Source organism: Chelon labrosus, assembly GCF_963514085.1.
Source record: "Chelon labrosus genome assembly, chromosome: 5".
In the NCBI taxonomy this organism is placed as follows: Eukaryota; Metazoa; Chordata; class Actinopteri; order Mugiliformes; family Mugilidae; genus Chelon; species Chelon labrosus.
This window is the reverse complement of record NC_140341.1, coordinates 7,711,951-7,735,854: the sequence shown is the minus strand read 5'-3', so window position 1 is coordinate 7,735,854 and position 23,904 is coordinate 7,711,951. Positions and strand designations below refer to the sequence as shown.

Genomic DNA, 23,904 nt, shown 5'->3' with positions numbered 1-23,904 from the left:
TGAACTCCTTGTTGTTAATGTGGAGCTTTCAGAGAGGAGTTGGTTGCGAAGCTGTGTCAGTCCAAGCTGCTTTTTTCGACTATGTAATTAAGAAAACAAAGATGAATGACTTTCTCGAAGACAATACTCAGTGTCTGCCTGCGCAGCTGTAGTTTTAGCATACGGAGATTTGCGTAGGAGGGTTTTATGTAATAATGCTTAGTTGTCCAACCTTGTTGTCTCCATTTCTTACCATGTGGGTTCCCCGTGTACATGCACAGTTGTCTATTTCCAAACCACAAGCCTTTTCATCTCCCTATAGTGCTGTAATTTTCAATGTCTGTTTAACTCTCTTTGCTTACTGTAGTTTCAAATGTATGACTTATTTAGCATACTTATTAGCTTATGTTTTGTCCTCTGTATTTATTAGCCCCTAAGAGCATAGTTGAAAGTTTGTTTTTTTTAATAACCAGAGACAGGTAGGAGTTTCAAGCAGTGCCTGCAGCGACCCATTACCGTTTAAAACTGATCTGTCCCTACAATAGTTTCACTAACTTCTTCGGTGTCTGTTGCCTCTGCAGCGCAGCAGAGCCTCGTCTGCTGTGGGAACGGGTGGAGAAACTGGTTCCCAGGCCGACCAGCAATAGCGGCAGCGGAGGCTCCAGTTCCTCCAGCAGCTCCAGTAACTCCAGCTCTCAGCCCGGTTCTCACTGTGGCTCTGGAGAGAGGTTTAGGGCCCGCTGTGAGTCCACACACGTTTAAGAGGGTAGCACTTAAAAAAAAAAAAAAAACACGCAGGAGGTGGATAAAATAACCAATCACCTGTATTAAAAGGAGCAACACATATAGCTGTAATCACACGTACATATTAGAGCTTGTAGATTGCAGAAAACCACCTTTTTGCACAAACTGACCGTCTCACCTCCACCTCCTTCAGCCTCTTCCAAATCGGAGGGTTCGCCCCTCCAGCGGCCAGAGAATGCTGGGAAAAAACCAGAGGAGAGGAGGGACTTGGTCAGGCCGAGCAAACCAGCGGTGAGAGTTGACTCAGAGCTGAGTAGCCAGTGGTTTACTAGCCGGGATAGATTTAGACCTAGATCTCTGTGTGTGGTGTGGTGTGGGCGCTTTGGGTTTCATTTGAAAAGCTGGACTGAAGGATTTTTCTTGTATGTGTATGAATGATAATTAACTAGCTCCTCCTGTATTGTGTCATGCGATTTTCTCACCATCCAACAGAGCGATCAGACTTGAAACGGTTGTTTTATCTTTGGACTGAGCTCACTGGCTGATGGGTTTTCTGCTCTTATTGTTTGCCTTCTCTCTGCTGGTCTCTCTGCCTGGGTGGCGGCCATCTTAACTCACGTCTTTTCTAACCTCAATAAAATAATCTCTTTCCTCTCTGTCCTGTTATAATTTTTCATCTTTGCAGCTCTGATAATAATCGTGTGACTGTTAGAATTAATCTACTAACCTTACCTACCGTAGCTTGAAGAGCATCAGCTGTACAGCAGTCATCCCTTTCCTCGCTTCATCTTTCAGCTTTGCTGCTCTCACGCTGGCTTCTCATTGGCTGGTCTTTAACCTCTCTTCCTCTCCAACAGCGTTCTGTTTCCTGCTTCACTCACAAAAGATTAACAGAAAATCTTGCAACGGAGCTTAGCTAACGACATGCATATAAGAAAAAATGCGTAGATGAAGAATGGATGGACAGAGCTCCAAACAGAGAGATAAAATATGAATTTAACAAGCAAAAATTACCTTTTACCTTTTTACTTCCTGACCTTTAGGACCTGACGGCTCTGGCTAAAGAACTGCGCGCAGTGGATGACGTTCGCCCCCCAAACAAGGTGACGGATTACTCATCCTCCAGCGAAGACTCGGACACCACCGATGAGGATGATGATGAAGAAGTGGACCAGGAGGCAGGCGAAGAGTCGACCTCTGGCCCGGAGGACACCAGAGCTGTGTATGTACCTAACTTTAAGTCAGTTGTGCAGAAATATCCTGGTTTACACAGTACCTTTTTTCTTTCTGATTTATGTTATGTTGAAGTATAGACTGTATATAAAAATGGACAATGCATCCCCGCTTTTTTGCATTGGCCAAATTGATGCTAGTTTCCCGGGTATACGGACGGCGCCATATTGCAAGTTTTGAGCCACAGTCTGTGCAGTACGGTCCGAGAGTGGACCATGCAGAGCTCGGATATTGATGCCCCGCCCACACTTCCTATAGACTCATTTGCATTTTTGTTTAATTAACACTGCGCTCTGCTCTACCTCCACACGTTACAAAGAAATATTGGATTATACACTCTACTAGTTTATTTATTTATTTCCCAACTCTCACGGTTGAGGTTGGCATTGCAACTGGTAGTCACCATGATCTCACATCCTGTTTCTGTAGCGTCAAATAACTAAAACTTATGAGAAAAAAACGACACTTGAAAATGCATCAACATTATATTAACTACCTAAAATTAGTGAAACTATCCTTGAAAAAGTTATTTGACGTGTATTTTAGTGTTTTAGTTCGGCCCAAGTCCCATCCATTAACATGGAGGGGGTGGAGTTTATGACCTATGCTGCAGCCAGACACCAGGGGGAGCTCTACTTGCTTTGGCTTCACTTTAGAGGAGCTGTTCCATCGTCCATCTTTATACAGCCTATGTGTTGAACGCTACATGATTTTCTGTTTGTCTTGAACACCTCTTCCTCTTTTTTTTTTTTTTCCTGCAGCTCTTCCAGGCTCAGCAACGGAGAAACAGAGTCGGTGAAAACCATGATCGTTCACGACGAGGGCGAGAGCGATGCCGGCTCGACGCCGTGCAAAGACAGCACGCTGATTGTCAGACAGGTACTGTTTGAAAAGCATAAAAAAAAAACAAAAAAAAACAAGCAAACAATCAACGCACCGCACTGATCATCATTTACCATTTACTTTCAGTTGATCTTTTGCATTTTGTTCGTTCATACCCCAAGTGTTTATCCATTTTGTTTGCATGTTGACCCTGTTCTGTTCCTGCATACTTTGTTTTATTTTAAAAAAAAAAAAAAAAAAAAAAAAAGGAAGGAAGGAAGACGCCCCGCATAAGTTGGATATAAAAGCTCCCAGACTTTAATTAAGCACACACAAATAAATAGGAAATTCGACAACCGGATGGAATGTACATAATTAAACATTAGTCAGGTTTTATTAGATTTTCAATCCATCTAGGACAACTTACTTTGTTAGTTATGTGTTCTTGGAAATTATGACATGTAGTTCTAGTTTTATAGTAGCCATAAACACCACTTACTATTCTATCTTACCATATAATTGAGAACTAACAATAATTTTGTTTCCGCTTGTAGAATAGTCGCTGTAGTATGCCCTTTGCTCTAGCTAACACCTTCCCTTCTCCTGAGCTCATCAGGAACACATCTAGACCCACAGTTGTCTACCCCTCTTTCTACTTCCAGAGTGCAGGTGACAACCGAAAGCGTCCGGGCCCCGGCTCGGGCCAAACGCAGACCCCCGGCCTGCTTGCAGGCTTTGCCCCGAGCCCCGGCTCTCCGTCGGGCCCGGGCCTTGTCCACCACACCCCCAGCCCCCACCACCACCACCATCACCACCATCACCCCACACCACAGCACTCGGACAGGAACGGCTTTGCCGGTCGCATCCACCACCTCCCAGACCTGATCCAGCAGAGCCATCATTCCTCCCCCTCCTCCTCTGCATCCAACTCCCCTTCCTCCTCCAGCCTCGCCAGTCCCTCCATGTCCCCCCAGAGTCCCCTGGAAAAGCTCGGCATCCTCGCAGAGGTATGTCCTCCAGCCCAGACATGGACACCTGCTTAAGGGAGTCATTTCTTGTGTATTTTTGAACGAGGAGAGCAAAGAGAGGTCCAAATTATCAGTGCTAAGAGCAAGAGACACCATTGACTGATCTTCTAGTGCATCTGTTTTATTTATTTTTTGTCCGTTTCTACTTCTACATGGCCCTATTGACATTTTCTCTCAAAAATCTCCTGCAGAGAGTCAGCGGTGTTGTTGGAGGCTTGCATCAGGCATCATTCTTTTCACCCTGTAAAATGTTGAGTCCTGTTGAGCTAATTGCTGAGAGGTTTTGTACTTGGGCTTAAAACAGGAAAAAGTAAACAAACACGTTAATAAAACTTTATTCAGTGGAAAAGATCTGCAGCTGCTGTTGTCCCGTCACTCCTCAGCGAGTTTTTTTTTTTTTTTTTAACGATCAGATCCGTTAGCCCGGGGTCGTCTGAGGCTATCTGTGGTTTTTACAAGCATTCCCCTCCAAACATTTAAATCTAATTTTCTTCCTTGATGTCGCCTATTTGCAGCAAACAAGTCATATTCTCACATTCCCCAGACAATAGGTCATAGCATGCAGGAGAGTTAGGAGTCCCAACGGCAAGTATGTTTCCAATGGAAGTATTTATTATTTTGGTTGGAATTCTTCCCCCCTGCGTGTTGTTTTTTTTGTCAACAGCATTCATACGTTTTTACCTCCCACCTCTGTTTTTGACTTTTACCCCAGTATCTATGATTTTACCCTTTCATTTGAATGCCCATTATATTTGCATGCAACACATGCACACGTACAGTACCTCAGTTTGCCTGCTTGTGTGATTTTTGCCCCAATTTTCATACACGTCTGCATTGATGTTTACCTCTTTACGTGATTCTGGTCTTTCAAACATTCAGGGATGTGCTGTTCTGTCGATGTTTAATGTCATTCTGCTGCATCTCTCTGTAGAGCCAGTCTAGTAACAACATGCAGAAACACAAGTCTTCTTCCTCCTTCACTCCGTTCATCGACCCGCGCCTCCTCCAAGTCTCTCCATCCACCGGCAGCGCCCTCAACAATGTCGGTAAGTCTCCATCTCTTCTCACCTCTCTGGCCTCTCTGTGCACCAACATCCTACCTTTAGAAGGATGCAGGAGTAAAAGAAAGCCACTCAGTCTGCACTAAAGCATGCAGGGGACAAATTCAAAGAATCTTTTTTGAAATTAACTGATGAGATTTTAAGCAAATCACCAAATAGCAATGCCGGTGGTTGAAAAATTGAAACAAACAAGAGCCAAAATTTCATACTCCGTGCAGAACTGAAACCTAGGAGGGTAAGTAAAGACAACTTATGTGTCGTGGGACATTCCCCATGGCTCAGTAGGTAACAACCTACAAACTGACCACAGTTCAAGTGCCAATATGTCCAAAGATACTGAAAAAGCACTTGACCAGGAAGAGTCGTCTCATTATCCTCGCATCTGATCCGTCATCGTCACGCGCTGCTGCAAACTTTGGGAGCTGTGGCTGAAAAACCGGCTCCTGTTCCTTGAAGGTGAAAACCTCCGGAGAAAAGTCCCAAACGATCCAGAGCGCAGATCGTTAGCGCGTACCGGACCGAGGTCACAGAGCTTGTTGGCTGCGCCTGCTTATCAAACAAAGCTTTCTTATCGCAACAGTCCTCCAGCTCCCATCGCCACGATCCTCATCATCATCATCCTCCTCCCTCCCTCCACCATCAAGGCCAGATCTCAGAGGCTCTGGTATGCGGAGCCATTACCTCACCTGGTGCAGCTGGTGACCAGCCGCTGACCTCTTGAGTATACCAGATTGTTTAGTCTGCACTTGGAGTTAATGAGTTTAGATTTTCCTCCCGATGTCTAAATTCCAGATTTCACGACAATCTTTAATGCCATGTCTGAGGAGACTCTTTCTGAGGTTGCACCGTTTTTTATGTTTCCCAGTCGATACAGCAGGTTATAAACTAGTTTGCCTTGAGCTAAGTGTCTTATAACCACTGCTGTAACAAAGAGTCTTTTTTAGAGACGGGTAGGTCAATTGTTAGTTTTCCAGACGCAACTTCCCCAGCAATCAGTTTGAGCTTATTTTATGACGATCAGAATCATATAAAGGAGATCAATGCACCTCTCTAACACTGACCGTTTGACCGACCCAATCCCCTGCCTGGTAAACTCTACGTCCCACACCGTCCTACACCGTCCTACCTAAGCCCTTCCCTTTGACCTTTTAGGCTACGCGAACGACGCCCGGCTGGCGGAGGCGCTGAGAGCGGACCCGTCTCGGAAGGGCTCCGTGGTCAACGTCAACCCGGTGAACACTCGCCCTCAGAGTGACACGCCAGAGATCCGCAAATACAAGAAGAGGTTCAACTCTGAGATCCTGTGCGCCGCGCTCTGGGGTAAGAGGGAAGACACAAACCCTTAATTGTTAAGTCACCGGGTCAGATCAGGAGGGTGAAGACTGACGGAAATGAGATGGGTTCATTTTCAGGAACACAAGCAACAATAGCAATACTATGACAGTTAAAGTGAGTTACTTAGACAAAACTGTTTTTGAAAATGGGTGTTTTGATGCAGCTTGTTATTTAAGGCTACGACACCGATCAGCCACAACATTATGACCACTGATAGGAGGAGTAAAATTCAGTGTTCTGCTGGGAAACTTTTGGACCTGGCATTCATTCGTGTGGATGTTACTTAAACATGTAGCACCCACCTAGACCAGACCAGACCAGACCAGGCACCCCCACCCCATAGCCCCTCCCCTCAAAGGACGCCCATTAACAACATCCTGTTGCCAGACACCACAGGACACCCTCAGAAGGTCCATGTCCATTCTCTGATGAGTCCTAACTGTTTTGGAGGCACAAGGGAGACCTACACAATATTAGGAAGGTGGTCATAATGTTATGCCTGATCAATGCACAATGTGCTGATATGCGAGTTTTTTATAATCCAATATTCGGTGTCCATCAAAACCCTTGTTTTCTTGATATTGTAGATTCTACATTCACCACCAGGTGGCAGCAAAGCGCTTCTACATCTACATACTAGTTCCATCTATCCGGACTGCATGGTGTGTCACCAGTTGGCATCATGGATGGTGTCTCATTAGTATTTATGTTTGTGGCTGTGCGTGTTTAGGAGTGAACCTGTTGGTGGGAACCGAGAGCGGCCTGATGCTCCTGGATCGCAGTGGACAGGGGAAAGTGTACCCTCTGATCAATCGACGGCGCTTCCAGCAGATGGACGTCCTGGAGGGTCTCAACGTCCTGGTCACTATATCAGGTATGCACAAACAAACAAACAAACAAAGGCACAACAGTTCAGGTAGAGAAATCAGGTCGTGCACAAACACAGACAATATTAATTTAACCATGTCTGAGTTTGTTATGAGTCAGAAACTGTTTCACTTCTGTTTATTCTGCAGCTCATAGTTCACTGTCTAAAGTATGTGTGTGTTTTCTCTAGTCTACTTCTGTTCCTGGGTTGTGCACTCGCCTCACGTACACACACACACATACACACCTGCAAAAAAAAATCTGCTACAGCGTCTCAGACGGAATGCATTTGTTGTTTAGATACTTGTCGTGCACACTCACTCGCACAGCTGATTTCCAAGATTTCTCATTCTGAAAGTGCATCCACATTTTTAACTTCTCCTCTTTCTCAATATCACACACACACACAAGGCAGCGGAGCAGCCGCGAGTGTCACAACAGATATTTTTGAGCTAAGCGGATGTTGAGCAAAGCGCCGCAGTGTGAGACCACGTCATGCGTGTGCATGTGTGTGTAAGGCTGACACACTCTCCGGCTTTCCATGATGGAAGGAAATTGCCTCGGCACACGTCGATGTCTTTCTATGAAACTGCATAAGAATACGCGTCATGGGAACTTGTGTGTGTGATTGTGTGCGTGCGTGCTTAGACGCTTGGGCCAAATTCGGGGCAACATCTCATTTTATGCAATTAGATTACTAGAAGACCATGTTAACAAATCCCATACGAATACACGGAATCGAGCGTGTCGGATGTGTCTGCAGCTTAGCTTCTGTAAAAAGCTGTGCACAGGTGTGAACAGGTGTGATCTACGTATGCTCCTATGCAGGCTTAATTTTCCTAATTTAACCATGCACTTAACTGTTAACTTAATCCTCAGTAGTTTTTCTTTTCGTTTGAATGATTACACTCAACAAGAAGGGCGACATTCCTCATGAGTGACTACATCTGAAGTAAGCAGGGCTAAACATTTCTGTTGTTCTTCTGCATCTATATCCCGAACCTGATACACTGCTTACCAAAAACACTGCAAAGACAGAAGAGGAAGAAAATCCCACAGAGAATTTCCTAAGATATGAAATTTGTCAGTTCTCGGCTGATCGGTGCAAATGCAGCAGAGAATGCAGCATCAAGAAGTACGTCCATGGGCGTGATAGTGGGGGGAAAAGGGGACCTGGCTACCCAGGGCCCGAGTAGGAAGAGGGCCCATGAAAATCCTGAATTTATTTTTATTTTATTTATTCATTTGAATGAATTTGGCCCTCCAATTAATTGGTGTCATAATGTATTTCAAATATACTGATAACATCAACTGAGAGAATGAAGTTTGTGTCACAGCCCTCCCAACATATTGGACATTCTGGGGGGGGTCCCTCTTTAGTCTGCCCATAGACAGCGGCCGGCGATAAGTACGTCAGTGAGCGCAGATTGAATGACCTGGAGGCTAGCTGTCATCATGGCGCCCAAAAAACACAAACCGGGGTACCAGAAAAAGAAAGAGCGGAAAGAAAAAGAAATAGGGCAGAATGAGGGGAAGCAACTGTTAGCTGCTTTCTTTCCGAAAGGTGAACCGAGTTTACTTGTTGTGTAACTGCATCCATTTAATGTTAACGTTGTCGTAGTCCAGAGTCAGTGGGCGTTTACTGGGATGTAAATTACATCCTTACATCTCGTGTAAGGCTTTAGCAAGGCTTTATTTCTTTTTCTGCAAGCTGAAGAACAATTTTCTTGAAAAATTTGATAGTTTATTTGATTTGATTCTCTGTGTACAGTTGTTGGCTCCTGTTCAAGAATAAATGTTTTTAAATCAAAATGTGTCATCGATCAAAACGTTAGTACACAAACCAGATGTAGCTTAATGTTTATAGGTGTTTGAGCACAAGTAGGCCAAATGCATCAATTCAGGTGGTGAATGAAAGAACCAGTCATCAGTATACAGGCATGCAAACTCCTCACCTTTCGGCGAAATTCGCCGTTTTCAATTGGGTGACTTATGTGATTCGTGCAAATCCGAGGAGAAAATATTTGGGGGGGGGGGGGGGGTAGCCTACTCGTTGACTTTTATTTTAATATATTTTAATAATATAATAATATAATGTTCTATATACCGTAAATCCTCTAATATTGGCCTGTATTCCATTCCATTCACTGTCCTCAGTGCGCTCCGACCGCGTCGCGCCGCTCATTTGTTGTTAATATTCTGTATGCATACCATGTTATGGTAACGGTACGTTTTCAATAAATGAACCTAGTATTTTATAGGTTCAAATAGACACAAAATCTTGTTTTTATTCATTCTACTCGTAGTTCGTTTTGCTCAAATAGAAATTAAGGCCTGCCTCTAATTCTGGCCTCCTTCCAATAAAGGCCTGGACCGCGATGTGCTTGAGTAAAATAAAGGCCCGGCAGTGAAATATGCCCTTCAGGCCCGAGGAAAAACAGCCATTGAGCTGTTCAGGCTCAATGGCTCAAAAGTTTTTTTTTTTGGTAAAAATTAGTGAATTTGTAGTCTGTTGTCTTCTCTGTTTACCAAGGGGGGGGGGGGGGGGGGGGTGTTCGTGGCCATTTCCCTCTTCGCACTCTTCTCACCTTTTTGACCCCTGACCAGTTTGCATGCCTGAGTATAATCTGATCTGATTTTAGCTTAAAACCCGATTTATGTTGGTTTATTTATAAATAAATGCCCCCAATTTTTTGCTCTCGCGCTTCGTGCACTGGCATGGATAGGGGCCCACTGACATTAAGAGTGTACGGGGCCCAGAATTTGGTGCTACGCCCCTGAGTACGTCAAATTAAAAATCGCAAATGATTGCAGGGTAGAATGAAACTTTCACTGCATTCTCTCTGTGGACATTTATAAAGGGCATTTTTGAGCATGCGCTGGGTATCAAGGATAGTCGGAGGAGGTCAAAACTCAGTCTGACCATCACACTTTGGCCTGTGGTTTTTATCAAGGTCTGTGCATTCTTTAAAAACATACACCAAGAGGTCAAACTGACAAATGCATAGTTGGCAGCGTAGATGTTAATGCGGGGGTTTAGAAGATACGAGAAGTGCGTTATTTGTGTCTGTTAACGTGATTCTAAAGAAGATACATAGAGATTATATACATAATAATTTGGCTGAAAGAAACGCAGTGACCTTTGCTTCTTGATCGGCAGGTAAGAAGAACAAGCTCCGCGTCTACTACCTGTCCTGGCTGAGGAACAAGATCCTGCACAATGACCCCGAGGTGGAGAAGAAACAGGGTTGGACCACCGTGGGAGACCTGGAGGGCTGCGTGCACTACAAAGTCGGTGAGTGACATTCTGCACAGAAATATTTGGGATTTCACCACATTTACAGCAGTAAACTCTGCAGATGTGCTTTTAACTGACAAGCAGGAGATAAGGGTGATTATATGCAGGCATCCCCTGCAGCCTTACAGTTTAGGATGCATGTCATGGAAAAAGACAAACATGCAAAAATAAATGGACAAGTCTTTGTTAAACGGACACGTTTGGATTAGTAAAGGCAGTTGTCAGGTATTGGTTTAGTTTGGTGAAATGTCCCGCCAGTAAATTTCCCATCAGATGTAAACTCAGACGCATCTGGATGCAAATGGGGGACTTGCGGTTTATAAACGTGATCTAAACAGAGAGGGTAATTGGTAAATAATGGAAGGAAAGCCCTCGATTAAGTAAGAACGCCGCAAGGACATCCGAATGGACATGTAACTGCACCGTCCTGTCTAAAATTCAGAATGTCCTTTGTAGTTTTAGTGCTGCTAAGCATTGACAGGGCACTTCCTGTTGGAAACTCCTCCGCCTCGATCAGAGCTGTCAGACATGAAATTCATTTCCTGTCGACGGGTTTTTATTCATGTGTGTCCATTAATTTCTCAAATCGACACTCGTGGAAAGTACAGGACTTCCCAAAGACTAAAAAAATAAAAAATGTAAATCAGTGATTGAAAAACTGTGCAACCCTAAGGGAAAATATTAAACCCTAGCAGAAACTATGATGATGAAATCAACTTACTGGCATTGGGTAAAGGAGGAGCAATGTAGAGATTTTTGTTTAGATGCATTTATAAAATAAAATGAAATATTATAAAATAATACCAATAGATGGTTTAGGCTTCTGCGTCAGTTTGACAGAGCGTATGCAGACCCTAACACTGTAGCTGATGTGCACCTCCCCAGAAATTAACTATGCAGACCGCAAGAGCTGTGATTTGTCCACTTGGTAGTAGCGTATTTCCGCTTTAGTATCTCCAGCTGCTTCTCCATCTCCACAATTTTCAAATTGATTGTTTTGGATCAATAAAGATGTAACACATCGATGAAAAGTTAACTGAGGCGATTCGGAGATGCAAACATTGGTACGACTCGTCTTCGGCGAAAGTTTCAGTCGCCATTGTTGAAAGTGAAGCAGGAAGTAGAAACAAAAATTTGCCCGACTGGCAAAAAAGACTCAACACCGACTAGTGTGTTTACAGAGCGAGCTGGATTGACGAGCACACAAGTATAGATGGCTCATAAAGGCTGTAACCTACGTACATACCCTACGTACGTAGGTTATGGCGTCTATGTCCTGCAGTACTCTAAATGAGCCTTAAGTCATTAGTAGTGGAAAACAAATCTCTGTTCCTTTAATTAGATTTGTATAATACGATCATAATACATGGTTTTAATTTTTTTGATTCATTTAAAAAAAAAAATAACGGTAGCATTCTTTAGTTTTATTGTTTTTTTAGCAATAAGTTGCACAAACTGGGACAAACAAAAAAATAGACCTAAATATGCAAGGGGATGCAAAATCCAAATTGGGTTTAAATACTTTTAGAAAAGAATAAATAAGTGACATCTGATGCCAAAGATTAATTTATGGGTAGTTTTTTGGGACAACACATCTGAAAATCTCAAAATGAACTATTTTATATTTGAGATAAGAAGAGAAGTTCAAAGATTTTGAACTTTCAGCAACATGGCGAACATTTCTCCTAACATGTTTTCTTTTTATTCACACAGTGAAATATGAAAGGATCAAATTTTTGGTTCTGGCCCTGAAGAACTCAGTGGAGGTCTACGCCTGGGCACCCAAACCCTACCACAAGTTCATGGCCTTTAAGGTAAAAATAAATAAATAAATAAATAAAATAGAGTGTGATAGATTCATACTGATCACCTCTGCATTGGCAAATATTTACTGATCTCCAGCTCCTGAAGCCAAACTAAACGATATCTGTTGTGTTCTGTGCCTCAGTCTTTCGGTGATCTGGTGCACAAACCCCTGCTGGTGGACCTGACCGTGGAGGAGGGCCAGAGGTTAAAGGTCATCTACGGCTCCTGCTCAGGCTTCCACGCCGTGGATGTTGACTCTGGGGCCGTCTATGACATCTACCTGCCTACTCACGTAAGACCACACAGTATCTCAAATGCATGTTTTCCGTCTTGAGGATGTTTCACTTCTTATCTAAGCCTCACAGAAGATAACGGCGGTGTGTTGCTTCTCTCCAGATCCAGACCAATATCCAGTCTCACGCAATCATCATCCTGCCCAACACTGACGGCATTGAACTTCTGGTGTGCTACGAGGACGAGGGCGTTTACGTCAACACCTACGGACGCATCACCAAGGACGTGGTGCTGCAGTGGGGGGAGATGCCCACCTCAGTGGGTGAGTCACCGGGGCAAAGGCTACATAAACACACAGACCTAGAGCAGTGGTTCCCAACCTTTTGGACTAGAAGTATTTACTGTAGAAACACTAGTTATTCTTTTCTGATTTCAATCATTTTGCACTCTTGCTAGTTAATACATTTGTCACGGATAAAATCTGTGACTATTTAGTTGTTATATAGTTGATTACTGAAGGTAACATTTAGCTCCAATATTCTAGCTGTTGTTTCTGTTTGTGAGCTGAAAAAATCTGGTTCTGCTTCTGTAGATGGGAATATCTGATCCACACAACACTAATCCAGCCAGCCAGCAACAAGGCACATTCATGCTCCTGCACAGATTAGGGGAAAGGCGAGTTAACTGGAGATGGAACAAATAGGGCAGTGCAAGGGAAATCCATTAGAAGAGTAAATCTAGCTAATGTGCTAAACTTGAGAACTGTGGAAAACGGAAAGGCCCCAGGCGGCCGATGGATTAAAACCTAGAACCTTCTTGCTGTGAGGCATCAGTGCTAACCACCACACCACTCTGCCGCCCTGTTTATGATCAATGATTAGCTGGAGAGTTTTTAGCATCGCAGCCCAAGGCCACGCACCTCCGTGAGTTCAAGTGGCAACCGTGTTTCTCAGGAAAGGCTCAAGCGATCGGCGTCCATTCACTAACACACATATCTACCTCTTTGCAGCCTACATCCGTTCCAACCAGATCATGGGTTGGGGGGAGAAGGCCATAGAGATCCGCTCTGTGGAGACTGGCCACCTGGACGGTGTCTTCATGCACAAGAGAGCCCAGAGACTCAAGTTCCTCTGTGAAAGAAACGACAAGGTGAGAGCTCCACGGTCTACGTTCAGCACCACATCCTTACTTTGTAGGACTGGCATCGGTGAACTCATCAGATGTTCATATTATTGAAAATCTGTAGTGAATATAATTTTTTATTTTTTTTCCCCACGCTAGCCAATGGTTTCCTGCAAAAAAAAATACCACTTTCCATTTCTTTTAACCATCCATTCGCAAACAAATATACACTGACCGCCATCAAACATGTCTTGTGTGATCGTGAATCTCCCTGAGATCATCCAAAGCCACTCTCAGTTTGCTCAGTCTCTGTTGCTTCTCGGTTGTGAAAGTAACCTCACGCTTCTCTAGTTTCTCTTCTCTCTTTACTGGCATATTCACACTAAATGTAGTTTCTCCTCTTTGTGGTTATTTAGCTGCAATAACTCATACTGGAAATGATCTGACGTTTTGAGGAGTGTAATATACGTGAATAAGGAGTTTCTTTTTAACTGTATGATGCTGCAGCACTGCAACTGATCTTATCTTCTCTTACCCGTGTCCTCCTCAGGTGTTCTTCGCCTCCGTACGGTCCGGAGGCTCCAGCCAGGTCTACTTTATGACTCTGGGCCGAAGCAACCTGCTCAGCTGGTAGAGGTCCACGCCCTGTCCTCTCTCTCTTCCTTCTCCTCATCTCCCTCATTGTCCTCCACCCTCGCTAACACTGGATCTCAGAACCCACCATTGATGTCTCGTCAGCACTCGGACAACCAAAAAGAGAACAAACACCACAACCGGCCGGCGCCAGCTTCAGCTTCCGCTCCGGGGCTGCCGCCTAGCTCTCAGCCAGCCAGCCAGCCAGCCAGCCAGCCAGCCTCTGCGACGCCGCGAACAAACCCGGTCAAGCCGCCGCGGCCCATTCGAAACACCCCGCAGTGACAGCACGCGTGCAAAATAAAATCAATGGTTACTTTATGAAAGGAAGTAGAAATACATAAAATGTGAATTCAAGAAAAGAGAGCGAGCGACTTTCTGTTTCCCTCTCGGTTTTCTTGGCGCTCATCAGATCGATGCGATGGGATAGATTTTGTACCTCTGCTTCGTTTCCGTGCACCCGGGCTGGTCAGTAAGCTTGAGGTCTCCTAACTACTCGTACTGCTACCTACCGCTATTGTTACTTCTACTACCTTCTGCAGGTCTGCCTCCTGTAAGGGAGTTCCCCCTTTTGCCCCACGATCCCACCCCCTCTGCCCTTTCTCATGAGTGCGCGGGGCAGCTGGGGGGGGGGTCAGAGTATGTCGTATTAATGCTACAGTGATGTGTGTAAATGTACAGTACTTTTGTTTGGTCCAATTACTGCTGACACGCTGGTTAGAGGCTAGTCGACGTCAGCCGGGGGTGTAACTGTAAACGCCCGGTGCCGGAGGGACTCATCGAGGTGACAAGCAGGCGGAAGGGACCTAACATGTAAGGATTAACGTAAGTCTGATTGACAGGACTCAACGGGAGTGTGTGTGTGTGTGTGTGTGTGTGTGTGTGTGTGTGCGTGCGTGTGTGTGTGTATAGTCGAAGTATCGTGTTGTATTCGGACAGGTGCTAAAATAAGAGGGATGACGGAGAGAGAAAGAGACGGAGTTCAGAATAGTATTTTTTGAATCATCACTATTATTATTCCTCGAAGATAAGTGTAACTATGTGGATTTAAACATGTCTTTTACCTTTTTTTTTTTTTTTTTAATTATTATTATTTTTTTGTTAAATTCACACGCATCCACCCACAGTTTGCTTGCTTTGGAAACCACAGGCGTGTGCAGGTGTCTAAGAAGAAGAAAGGGATGTGGGTGCGTGAGCCAAAAAAAGTAAAAGTAAAAACAAAGGTGTATGTACAATAAATGTAATTTAAACTTCCGGTTAGTGTCATTTGTCATGTTTTTCCACCCATGACAACCCTAAACTCTCGGGTGAAGGGCGTTTCTGTCCGCTCGAGAAACTTGCTGTGAATACTCGGATATAACGTGGAAAATAATGATAATGGAGTGATGAAGTAGAGGAGGTAGTTTAGTACGTGTGCGGTCGGTCGGTCGGTCGGTCGGATGGACGGACGGACGGACGGAGAGTTGAGTGTAGTTGACGAATTGCGTGGCAGAGAGGTAAATGCATGGCCAGCAGGCTAGTCTCAGTTCATGTGGCGGGTTTCTAGTTCAGCTCATTTCACCTTTCATTTCCATCGTTTGTACGAATGCGATGCACTAAGTGTCAAGAATGTAGAAAGACTTATTACCGTGTGGTGGTCCAAGGCATGAGATGATGTATTTTAAATTTTTTTTTGCTTTGTATCTTGTCACAAGTGATCAATCCTAGATGTTCAATTTTCCAGTTTAAAAGTGATTGAAAGCTGCAGCGGCAGAGCCTCTACGTCAGGTGTAGATATCTTTGGAGTCTGCGTTTCTTTTCCGCGGCTGTGTGAGAATCCGTGCGGAAAGCGAGAACGCCTACAGCCGAGGGGGCGTACGTCGGGCGCGCTTCCCCCTCCCCCGTCAGACGAGGACCTTGTTGATCCAACGCTCAGACTCTGGATTTCAGTGTTACTGTGATGAAGCGTCTCAGAGCTTTTCCTTTCACTCGGCTGTTTGTGAAGAAACTGAAAACCCGATTTTTCTCGTTTTCTCTGTTTAATTTTATTTTTTTCTAACCCCTTCCCCACTCCCACTCCCCATCCCCCACTCGTTTCCTGCTCCAGCTTTTATTTAAGTTGTCTGTATATGTGAAAGACTCAGCAGAGACCTCCAGCATTGATCTCCCTTCGGGCTAAGCTGGATTTTCCACATCAGCTCTCAAAGATTGAACTGTTCACCTAGAAAAAAGGGGGGAGGGGGGCAAAGAACAATCAAATTTGGACTCTGACATCATGTCCAAACACGTCAGGTCACAAACAAGTTCACCTTGTGTGTGTTCCTCCCCCCCTACGGCAACAGTAACACACACAAACAGTGCTTAGACGTGTAAAAAGGTCACCGTCAGTCACTTAGAGAAGCCGTTTGGGCCCCAATGCTGTTGTCTGAGGTCTGAGTGTGCAGTAGTACCCAGTGTGTGTCTCTTATTGCATCAAGGCCTTGATGAGTGGCTGTATTGACTTCATGCAAAACTTTGTGGTTATTATCGATATTCTCAACCGGCTAAATAAAGGACGAGATACGAGTTGCTTATACGGCAGTCGCTCGCCGACTCGTGTTGGAAAAAGTGCCAAGAGGGCAGCATTTAAAAAAACAAAACAACAAAAAAAAAAAAACGTGTAAACGTATTGTTATGAAAACCACTACTTGGAAATCCTTTTTAAAAAAAGAAAAGAAAAAAATAATAATAAATCACTTGAAGCATTGTGTATTCTTAAGTTTTAGAGCTAGCCGAGAAGCTTAACGATAGGTTCTGTTGTTTTTCTGTAAGTCTATGTACACGTAAATATGCGACTGCGGTGGTTTAATATTATTACACTCACCTTAGGTGGAGAAAATGTTTACAGAGGCAATGTTTTTGTTACACTAATGTCCATCTTGGTATTTATGTTTAATGCATCTTGGTTCTTTAAAATCTTTTGTTTCTGCTTTTTGAGCCCAGATTTTATTAGATATTTACTTTTTTTTTGGTCATCTCCCCCAACCCACTAACTAACCCACTTAACAAAACAATAAGGAACACGCGTGTTGTTCATTTCAGGTATTCACATAGCGCTGCTTCAACATGGAAACATTGCAGTAACGGTCCCTGCAGGCTTGGACGTGAGGCGACGTTGTTTTTCCTCTGCTGTTTCTGCCATGCTACTCTAACTTATGTCCTCTCTGTGTATGACAGGAAGTTGTGTATTTTCCTGATTTTTTTTTTTTTTCTTTGAATAAACTTTAAAAGTAATTTTAAAGGAAGAGTTTTCTTCTTCTTTCCATTGTGTCTGGCCTCTGCGGTCGCTCGTTCCCAAAAATCTCACATGCAAACATGTTGAAAAGAGAGGTTTTGTAACGCGTTAGCTAACTGGAACACGTCCGACGCGCCAGTCACACATTTCGTTCCTTCAACTTAGATGCTACATTACGTGTTAATGAAAAATTATAACTATTGTTTTCACATAAACACAACAACCTGCACTTAAAAATAAATAAATAAATAAAATGTGACTATACAATTAGCCATTCAGAAAATACTATACAATACAGTGTGTTGAAAGGCTTCCTGTTGAGGACATCCTGTGGAGTTTGCATGTCTGATCTCAGTCTGAGTGTGCGCGTGTGAACTGTCCCGAAAAGAGAAGTTATGACAAATGAAACGTTCTGAGGAACTCTTATTGCACCAAGGCCTGGATGAGTGGCTGTATCGGCTTCATGCAAAAGCTTGTCGTTGACGACGAGATACGAGTTGCTTATATTGCAGTCGCTCACCGACTCATGTTGCAAAAAATGTCAACAGTGCAGCATTTAAAAAAACACTACGTGGAAGTAGTGGTAGTCATGGCAAATGAAATGTTCTGAGGAACAGAGGGCGCCCTTTACTGGCAAGAGCAACATGATTAGGAACAGAGTCCTGTAAACAATTTATGTGACCGTTTGGTCCATGCTACACATTAGTCTCTGTTTAAAGTAAGACGCCGTGGAACAGCTGTGTGAGTGTCTTATCAACAAGTCTGACGTCACAGAGACCACCTTCAAATTCGCTTGAGGCTTAAATGGAATGTACACCAATCAGCCACAACATTATGACCACTGACAGGAGAAGTAAATAACATTGACCATCTTGTGATAATTCAATGTTCAGCCGGGAAACTTGAACCTGGCATTCATTCATGTGGATGTTAATTAGACATGTAGCACCCACCTAGACCAGACCAGGCACCCCCACCCCATAGCAATGACACTCCTTGATGGCAGCAGACATCCCCAACAGGATGCAGCCTGACACAGAAACACACACAAAAACGCTTTAGGAACAACTAAAAAAAAATATGAAGAACAGCACAAGGTGTTGACATGGCCTCCAAATTCACTAGATCCAGAACTGATCAAGTATCTGTGGGATGATCCACAGAGGCCCCTCCCCTCAAAGGCCCCCACTAACCACACTGTGTTGCCAGACACCACAGGACACCCTCAGAAGGCCCATGTCCATTCTATGATGATTCACAACTGTTTTGGAGGCACAAGGGAGACCTACACAACATTAGCATTATAATGTTACGCCTGATCGGTGTATATATGCAACTCATGAATTTAAGCAATTTCATGTTGTTGGCCAATTTGCACTTTGGCGCCCCAAGTGGCAGAAAGTGAAAGTGAACATTTATTTTCATCAAATAATTAAACTGCAACTTCTCATCAGTAGGTTCCTACTGAGGTGGCTATTAATATTATTAGTGGAATAATAGTGTCCTTGTAAATGCACCCATTCTAAATAAAAAGTGAGGCTACCACACATTTCTGGATATTTTTTATCTTAATGTCTGGTTAGGGTAAGATTATGGTCTGGATTTAGTTTTATAATCTGTCTGAGGCATTTGGTGATTACACCATTTGTGCAGTGTCCTGGTAGAGCTCTTAAATATGGAGACTTTAAGAATATTTAACTTACAAATATCACTTTTTTTTTAGCTCAATTCTTTGCACCCCCACCCCAAAAAAACAAAGTTCTCTTTTGAGCTGTGCACAAATTTGTCAATGAAATATCCACTTGAGTAATTAATAAGCTGAACCGTGGGAAGGAAAAAAACAAGCAGGTCTGTCGAAGTGTTTCGTCTCAGGACATCGCAGATAAATTCCCAAAACACGCAACACGTCCTGCTCTCTCAGTGGCCAGTCATTGGAGCTTGATGAATGGTACGTCCTGCCTCAGTCACCTTTTAACCTGTATGTGAGAAAATGTGTGTGTCAAAGGCCTGTTTTGTGCTTGCCCAATGCACATCTTATTCTGATTAACACCCCCCCGCCCTGCATGCTAAAACCTCAGAGGCCAAGGCCGTTCAGCACTGGTTACTGTGGTCACGGCATATATGTCAGCTGTCGACTGTTTCTTACAATAGTTCGTGCACAGAAATCTCAACAAAACGAAGAGTGCCTAATCAATTTTTCTGTGTTATGTTACGAGTAGAAAGTGAAATAAATTACAGGAAGTATCTGTCTAATTCTGCTTGCAATCGAACGCTACGTATCCAAACACACTGGATACTGATTTAAACATTGTTGCTGCCTTGCCCTACTCGCTTTGGCGATCGTTTCCAAGACAACGACATCAACATGCACGGCTGAGGTGAAGTCAATCCATACTAGGGTACCGGTCTGTACAGGAAAAGGCCCACTCATGATAAATCAGGATCAGAATGTCACCCAAACTGAGTAACGCACAAGGATGCACAATGGTGGACACCCTGTTAGCTACGCAGCGAGATGACAGAACACTGAGTCACGCTACTATTACAGCTGTTCTGAAGTATTTGTTTATACAGAGATGGTGGGAAGTGCTGAGTTTTTGTTTTTTGTTTTTTTTTCCTTTTGTTCTTGCCTCAGATGTAAAAAAAAAAAGCTTTAGTGAATTGTTTCAGGGTGGCCGATTTCAACAGACGTCTCATCTTTCAATCTCATCTCATCTTTCGCTCAGCCACAACATTATGACCACCGACAGGAGAAGTGAATAACACTGACCGTCTTGTGACAATTCAATGTTCTGCTGGGAAACTTTTGGACCTGGCATTCATTCATGTGGATGTTACTTAGACATGTAGCACACACCTAGACCAGACCAGACACCCATGAAGAAGAACAGCACAAGGTATTGACCTGGCCTCCAAATGCACTAGATCCCAAACTGATCAAGTATCTGTGGGATGATCCACAGAGGCCCCTCCCCTCAACGCATAGGACCCAAAGGCCCCCACTAACCAGACACCACAGGACACCCTCAGAAGGCCCATGTCCATTCTCTGATGAGTCACAACTGTTTTGAAGGCACAAGGGAGACCTACGCAATATTAGGAAGGTGGTCATAATGTTATGTGTGATCGCTGTATATATGCAACTCGTGAACTTCAGCGATTTCATGTTGTTGGACAATTCGCACTTTGGCGCCCCAAGTGGCAGAAAGTGAAATTGAACATTTATTTTCATCAAACTGTAAGATGTTACTCGGTTAAATCTTTTCTTGTGATTGCAACAACAACGGAGGTTTGACGAGCCCTCACCACTGTTGGTTCATATCTACTTATAGCTAAATATGTAGGTTAAGATCAAGTTTTAATGAGAGGAAACAGAGGGTCCCTATAATGCCCCCAAAAATATAAACTAAAGCACTGCTAAGAAACCACAGTCTAACATGGTTTCTGTGTTTGGGTGATGTTCAAGTTCATATCTAATAATTCTTCACTGATTGAAATCATTTTGACTCAAGATTCAAGATTGTCATAATGTTCTGCCTGATCAGTGAATGTGGGTGTTACTGGATGATTTTATACTTTCAAACAAAATAATGCATTTATATTTTTTTTTACAAAGTAACAAATCTGCTGGCTTGTCGTTAGAATTTAACCCACTGGCTATGTACCAAACCTGCAGCATGACGGGACAAGCATGGAAACAAACTACTGGCACAGTCTGGAAGGAAAAGGTAGACATTCCTGAATAAAATATCCAAATGTGAGCACAGCCTGGGCTTTAAACCCTCTTCAGCAAATCCGCCGAATGGCAGAAATCAGTGTATTGCATCAACTCTCGCAGCCTTCAGCCCGGTTCCTGCTCACCGAATCATCGACGTCTGTCACCTTCCCCTGGTGAAGGTGTACATGCTCACGTACAGCAAACACAAAGGGAATGTTGCACATTTCATTACAGTTAGACAGGCCTGTTATTCACTGATCCTGAGCGTAAACGATGAAGAAACAAAGCCTCCGAGCCTTGCGACTCCTCCAGTTTAACCAGTTTACTAGCAGTTTGCACCCTGACCAGATGAATCAGTCAACAGATCTGACACTAGTTAAGAGTCAGTTTTGCCTGCAGAATATTCGCAATCATTTAAACGCGACAGCTCGTCTGAATGTAGAATCACAGTACAAGGACTGGATAACTTAATCAAAACTATGCCACATTCATAATTAAAAAGACACTTTCCACAAGTTACTGGGAGTGAACTGATGAAGCCACTTGGATCAGTGGTTAAACGTCTTCAAGAAACCTCAAACAAGTCCAGTTTCCTTGTTTCAGAACATCCGAACCACTCATGTCTGTGCTAAGTAGGAAGAACCACAACAAAATTCTGCCCACTTCCATGTGTCACGGGCAAATACTTCAACAGACATTTTGGGAAATACAATTACTTCCTCAAGATTGATCATGACAGAGAAGATCCATACCACTCTCACGGCCGTGTCAAGCATGACGGTGGAGTCATTTAGCCTAGCCTAGCATTAGGATAGGAAGATAACATCGCCTTGTTTGGTCCAAAGTCCATTTTTAAATCAAATATTAAGAGAGCAGCAAAAAGTAGTCCTTCAGATGAATGTTTTTCTGGAATCAGAATAAACCTTTAGCCACCTCTACCGTACTGGGGTGGCCAAACAGGATACATGCACAGATATATCAATGGCTTGGCAAATAACTAAATACAGCAGTAGGTAATTGCACAATCCCTCACAGATTATCTTTCACTCATGTTACGCGTGTTGAGCCAAACAGAGATGTACACAAGTGGAAGATGATGTCAGAGCAACAGCAACATCCCTTCTCAGCACTTGTAAAACTTAGACCGGTGACCTTTTTTCAGAATGGGCACAATGTCATTTTTCTGTGTATATACTATGGATGTGTGTGTGTGTGTGTGTGTGCAAGAGAGAGAGAGAGGAGTCAGCTGACATGAGTGGTGAGCTGTACAGCACACTGCGTTACATTGGGAAACCTGAGAAATTTCCATCTCAGAGGGGTGGGAACCTTGAAAAGAGAGCGTAGGTTCCCCCTGAGCCCACAGCAAACTGATCACTCGCTGCTACAGTCCATGCCGTCACCACATCTGCCTGCCATCACTGTCAAACTGCCGGGACCACCACCGCCACCGCCACGCTCTCCTGTACACCGTAAGTACACCCTACCGATGTGTGTTACCATGTGCAAGTGTGTAGCATACCTACTGGAATTATATATGCAGATGAATGTCTAATAATATATTTGAATTTACTTAAAAAAGAAACTTTTGTAAAATAATACACATGTACATGTACAAATACACTGTATTTGATCATGATGGTATTATTAGTCAGTTACTGCCTTTATTTATTATATATTCTATGGGATACAGTTCATAAAATACTTATAATACAGTATATATATATATATAAATACTTTAATACAGTTTTACATTTGTCCACAGATACTGATATTTATGTATGCATACGTTCTTAAACGTATACTTTTTAAATGATAGTATTTCTGCTTTTTTATTTTATTTAATTGTATTTTTTTTTTTTGCATTAGAGCTTGTCTTGACATATTTTGACAAACCTAATAATAATCTCCGGTAAATGTTAATTATAGAAAAGAATGGAAGCATTTTTCTTTCTTTTTTTTTAAATTTTTTTTTGAATATTTTGTGCTTTCTGTTCGTTCTAAATTTAATCAGTAATTTTTAATTTTTTTTGCAATCCATCTATAATGACAGCAATAATAAAATGTTAGGACGCATACATGTACCTAATATCCAAAGTAAAATGCGATGTGATATATACAGTCAGTGCAAAGGCAGTCACTGTGTATAATACTTCAGTATTACTTGTAAATGCAGTTTACATTTTCTAATTTTAGAATAGATTCTATATGACATTGTGTGAGTTTGAGATTTACCTAAATGTATTAAAATGATTATTATAAAACATATTTAAGCTTTTTATTTTGCATTATATTATATATGACTATAAAAATATCTATCATGTTCCTCATTTATTGGACAGAAAACTGACCTAAATATTATATGCAGTATTATATGAATGACGAGCAGTAAAATATGACTCACTGTGACCGTAATATGCTCTTTAGCTTTAATCGATACTATCCCATCTGGCATTGTTTCCATTTACTCCTGGAAAAAATCACACTCTGCACACTGTGACTCATGTGTAAACACGTTCATTTAAAACGATGGCACTCCCACAGATTAGTTTTTTTTTTGTTTTGTTTTGTTTTGTTTTGTTGGAATGGGATTGCCCTCCGATGACATGCAGAAACAACTTTTCCCCGACTTAAATCTGGGAAAAGATGCATCACTCACACATGTCGGCGTGTGTGAGAAAGTGTTAGCCGCCGTCAGCTGATCGCTCTGTAATCACAGGCGAGGAAGCAGAAGTGAGAATCTGCTGGTTTCCATTGGAAATTATGATTTTACT

The 23,904-nt window shown here is 43.0% G+C and overlaps 1 protein-coding gene across 3 annotated transcripts in view; it reads left to right on the top strand.

The window, feature by feature from the left end:
• Nucleotides 1-17,415, top strand: part of LOC311487888 (mitogen-activated protein kinase kinase kinase kinase 4-like) — a 105,342-nt gene extending 87,927 nt beyond the window's left edge. For all 3 annotated transcript variants that reach the window (XM_084544299.1, XM_084544297.1, XM_084544298.1), the window contains 14 exons: nucleotides 561-721; nucleotides 917-1,014; nucleotides 1,767-1,945; nucleotides 2,718-2,835; nucleotides 3,441-3,785; nucleotides 4,738-4,852; nucleotides 6,020-6,187; nucleotides 6,933-7,076; nucleotides 10,230-10,364; nucleotides 12,081-12,181; nucleotides 12,316-12,465; nucleotides 12,570-12,729; nucleotides 13,417-13,556; nucleotides 14,080-17,415. In XM_084544299.1, the coding sequence (XP_084400425.1) occupies nucleotides 561-721; nucleotides 917-1,014; nucleotides 1,767-1,945; nucleotides 2,718-2,835; nucleotides 3,441-3,785; nucleotides 4,738-4,852; nucleotides 6,020-6,187; nucleotides 6,933-7,076; nucleotides 10,230-10,364; nucleotides 12,081-12,181; nucleotides 12,316-12,465; nucleotides 12,570-12,729; nucleotides 13,417-13,556; nucleotides 14,080-14,163 (2,098 nt within the window). In that variant the 3' untranslated portion in view covers nucleotides 14,164-17,415. The remainder of the gene's footprint in view (nucleotides 1-560; nucleotides 722-916; nucleotides 1,015-1,766; nucleotides 1,946-2,717; nucleotides 2,836-3,440; nucleotides 3,786-4,737; nucleotides 4,853-6,019; nucleotides 6,188-6,932; nucleotides 7,077-10,229; nucleotides 10,365-12,080; nucleotides 12,182-12,315; nucleotides 12,466-12,569; nucleotides 12,730-13,416; nucleotides 13,557-14,079) is intronic.
• Nucleotides 17,416-23,904: the final 6,489 nt, after the last annotated feature.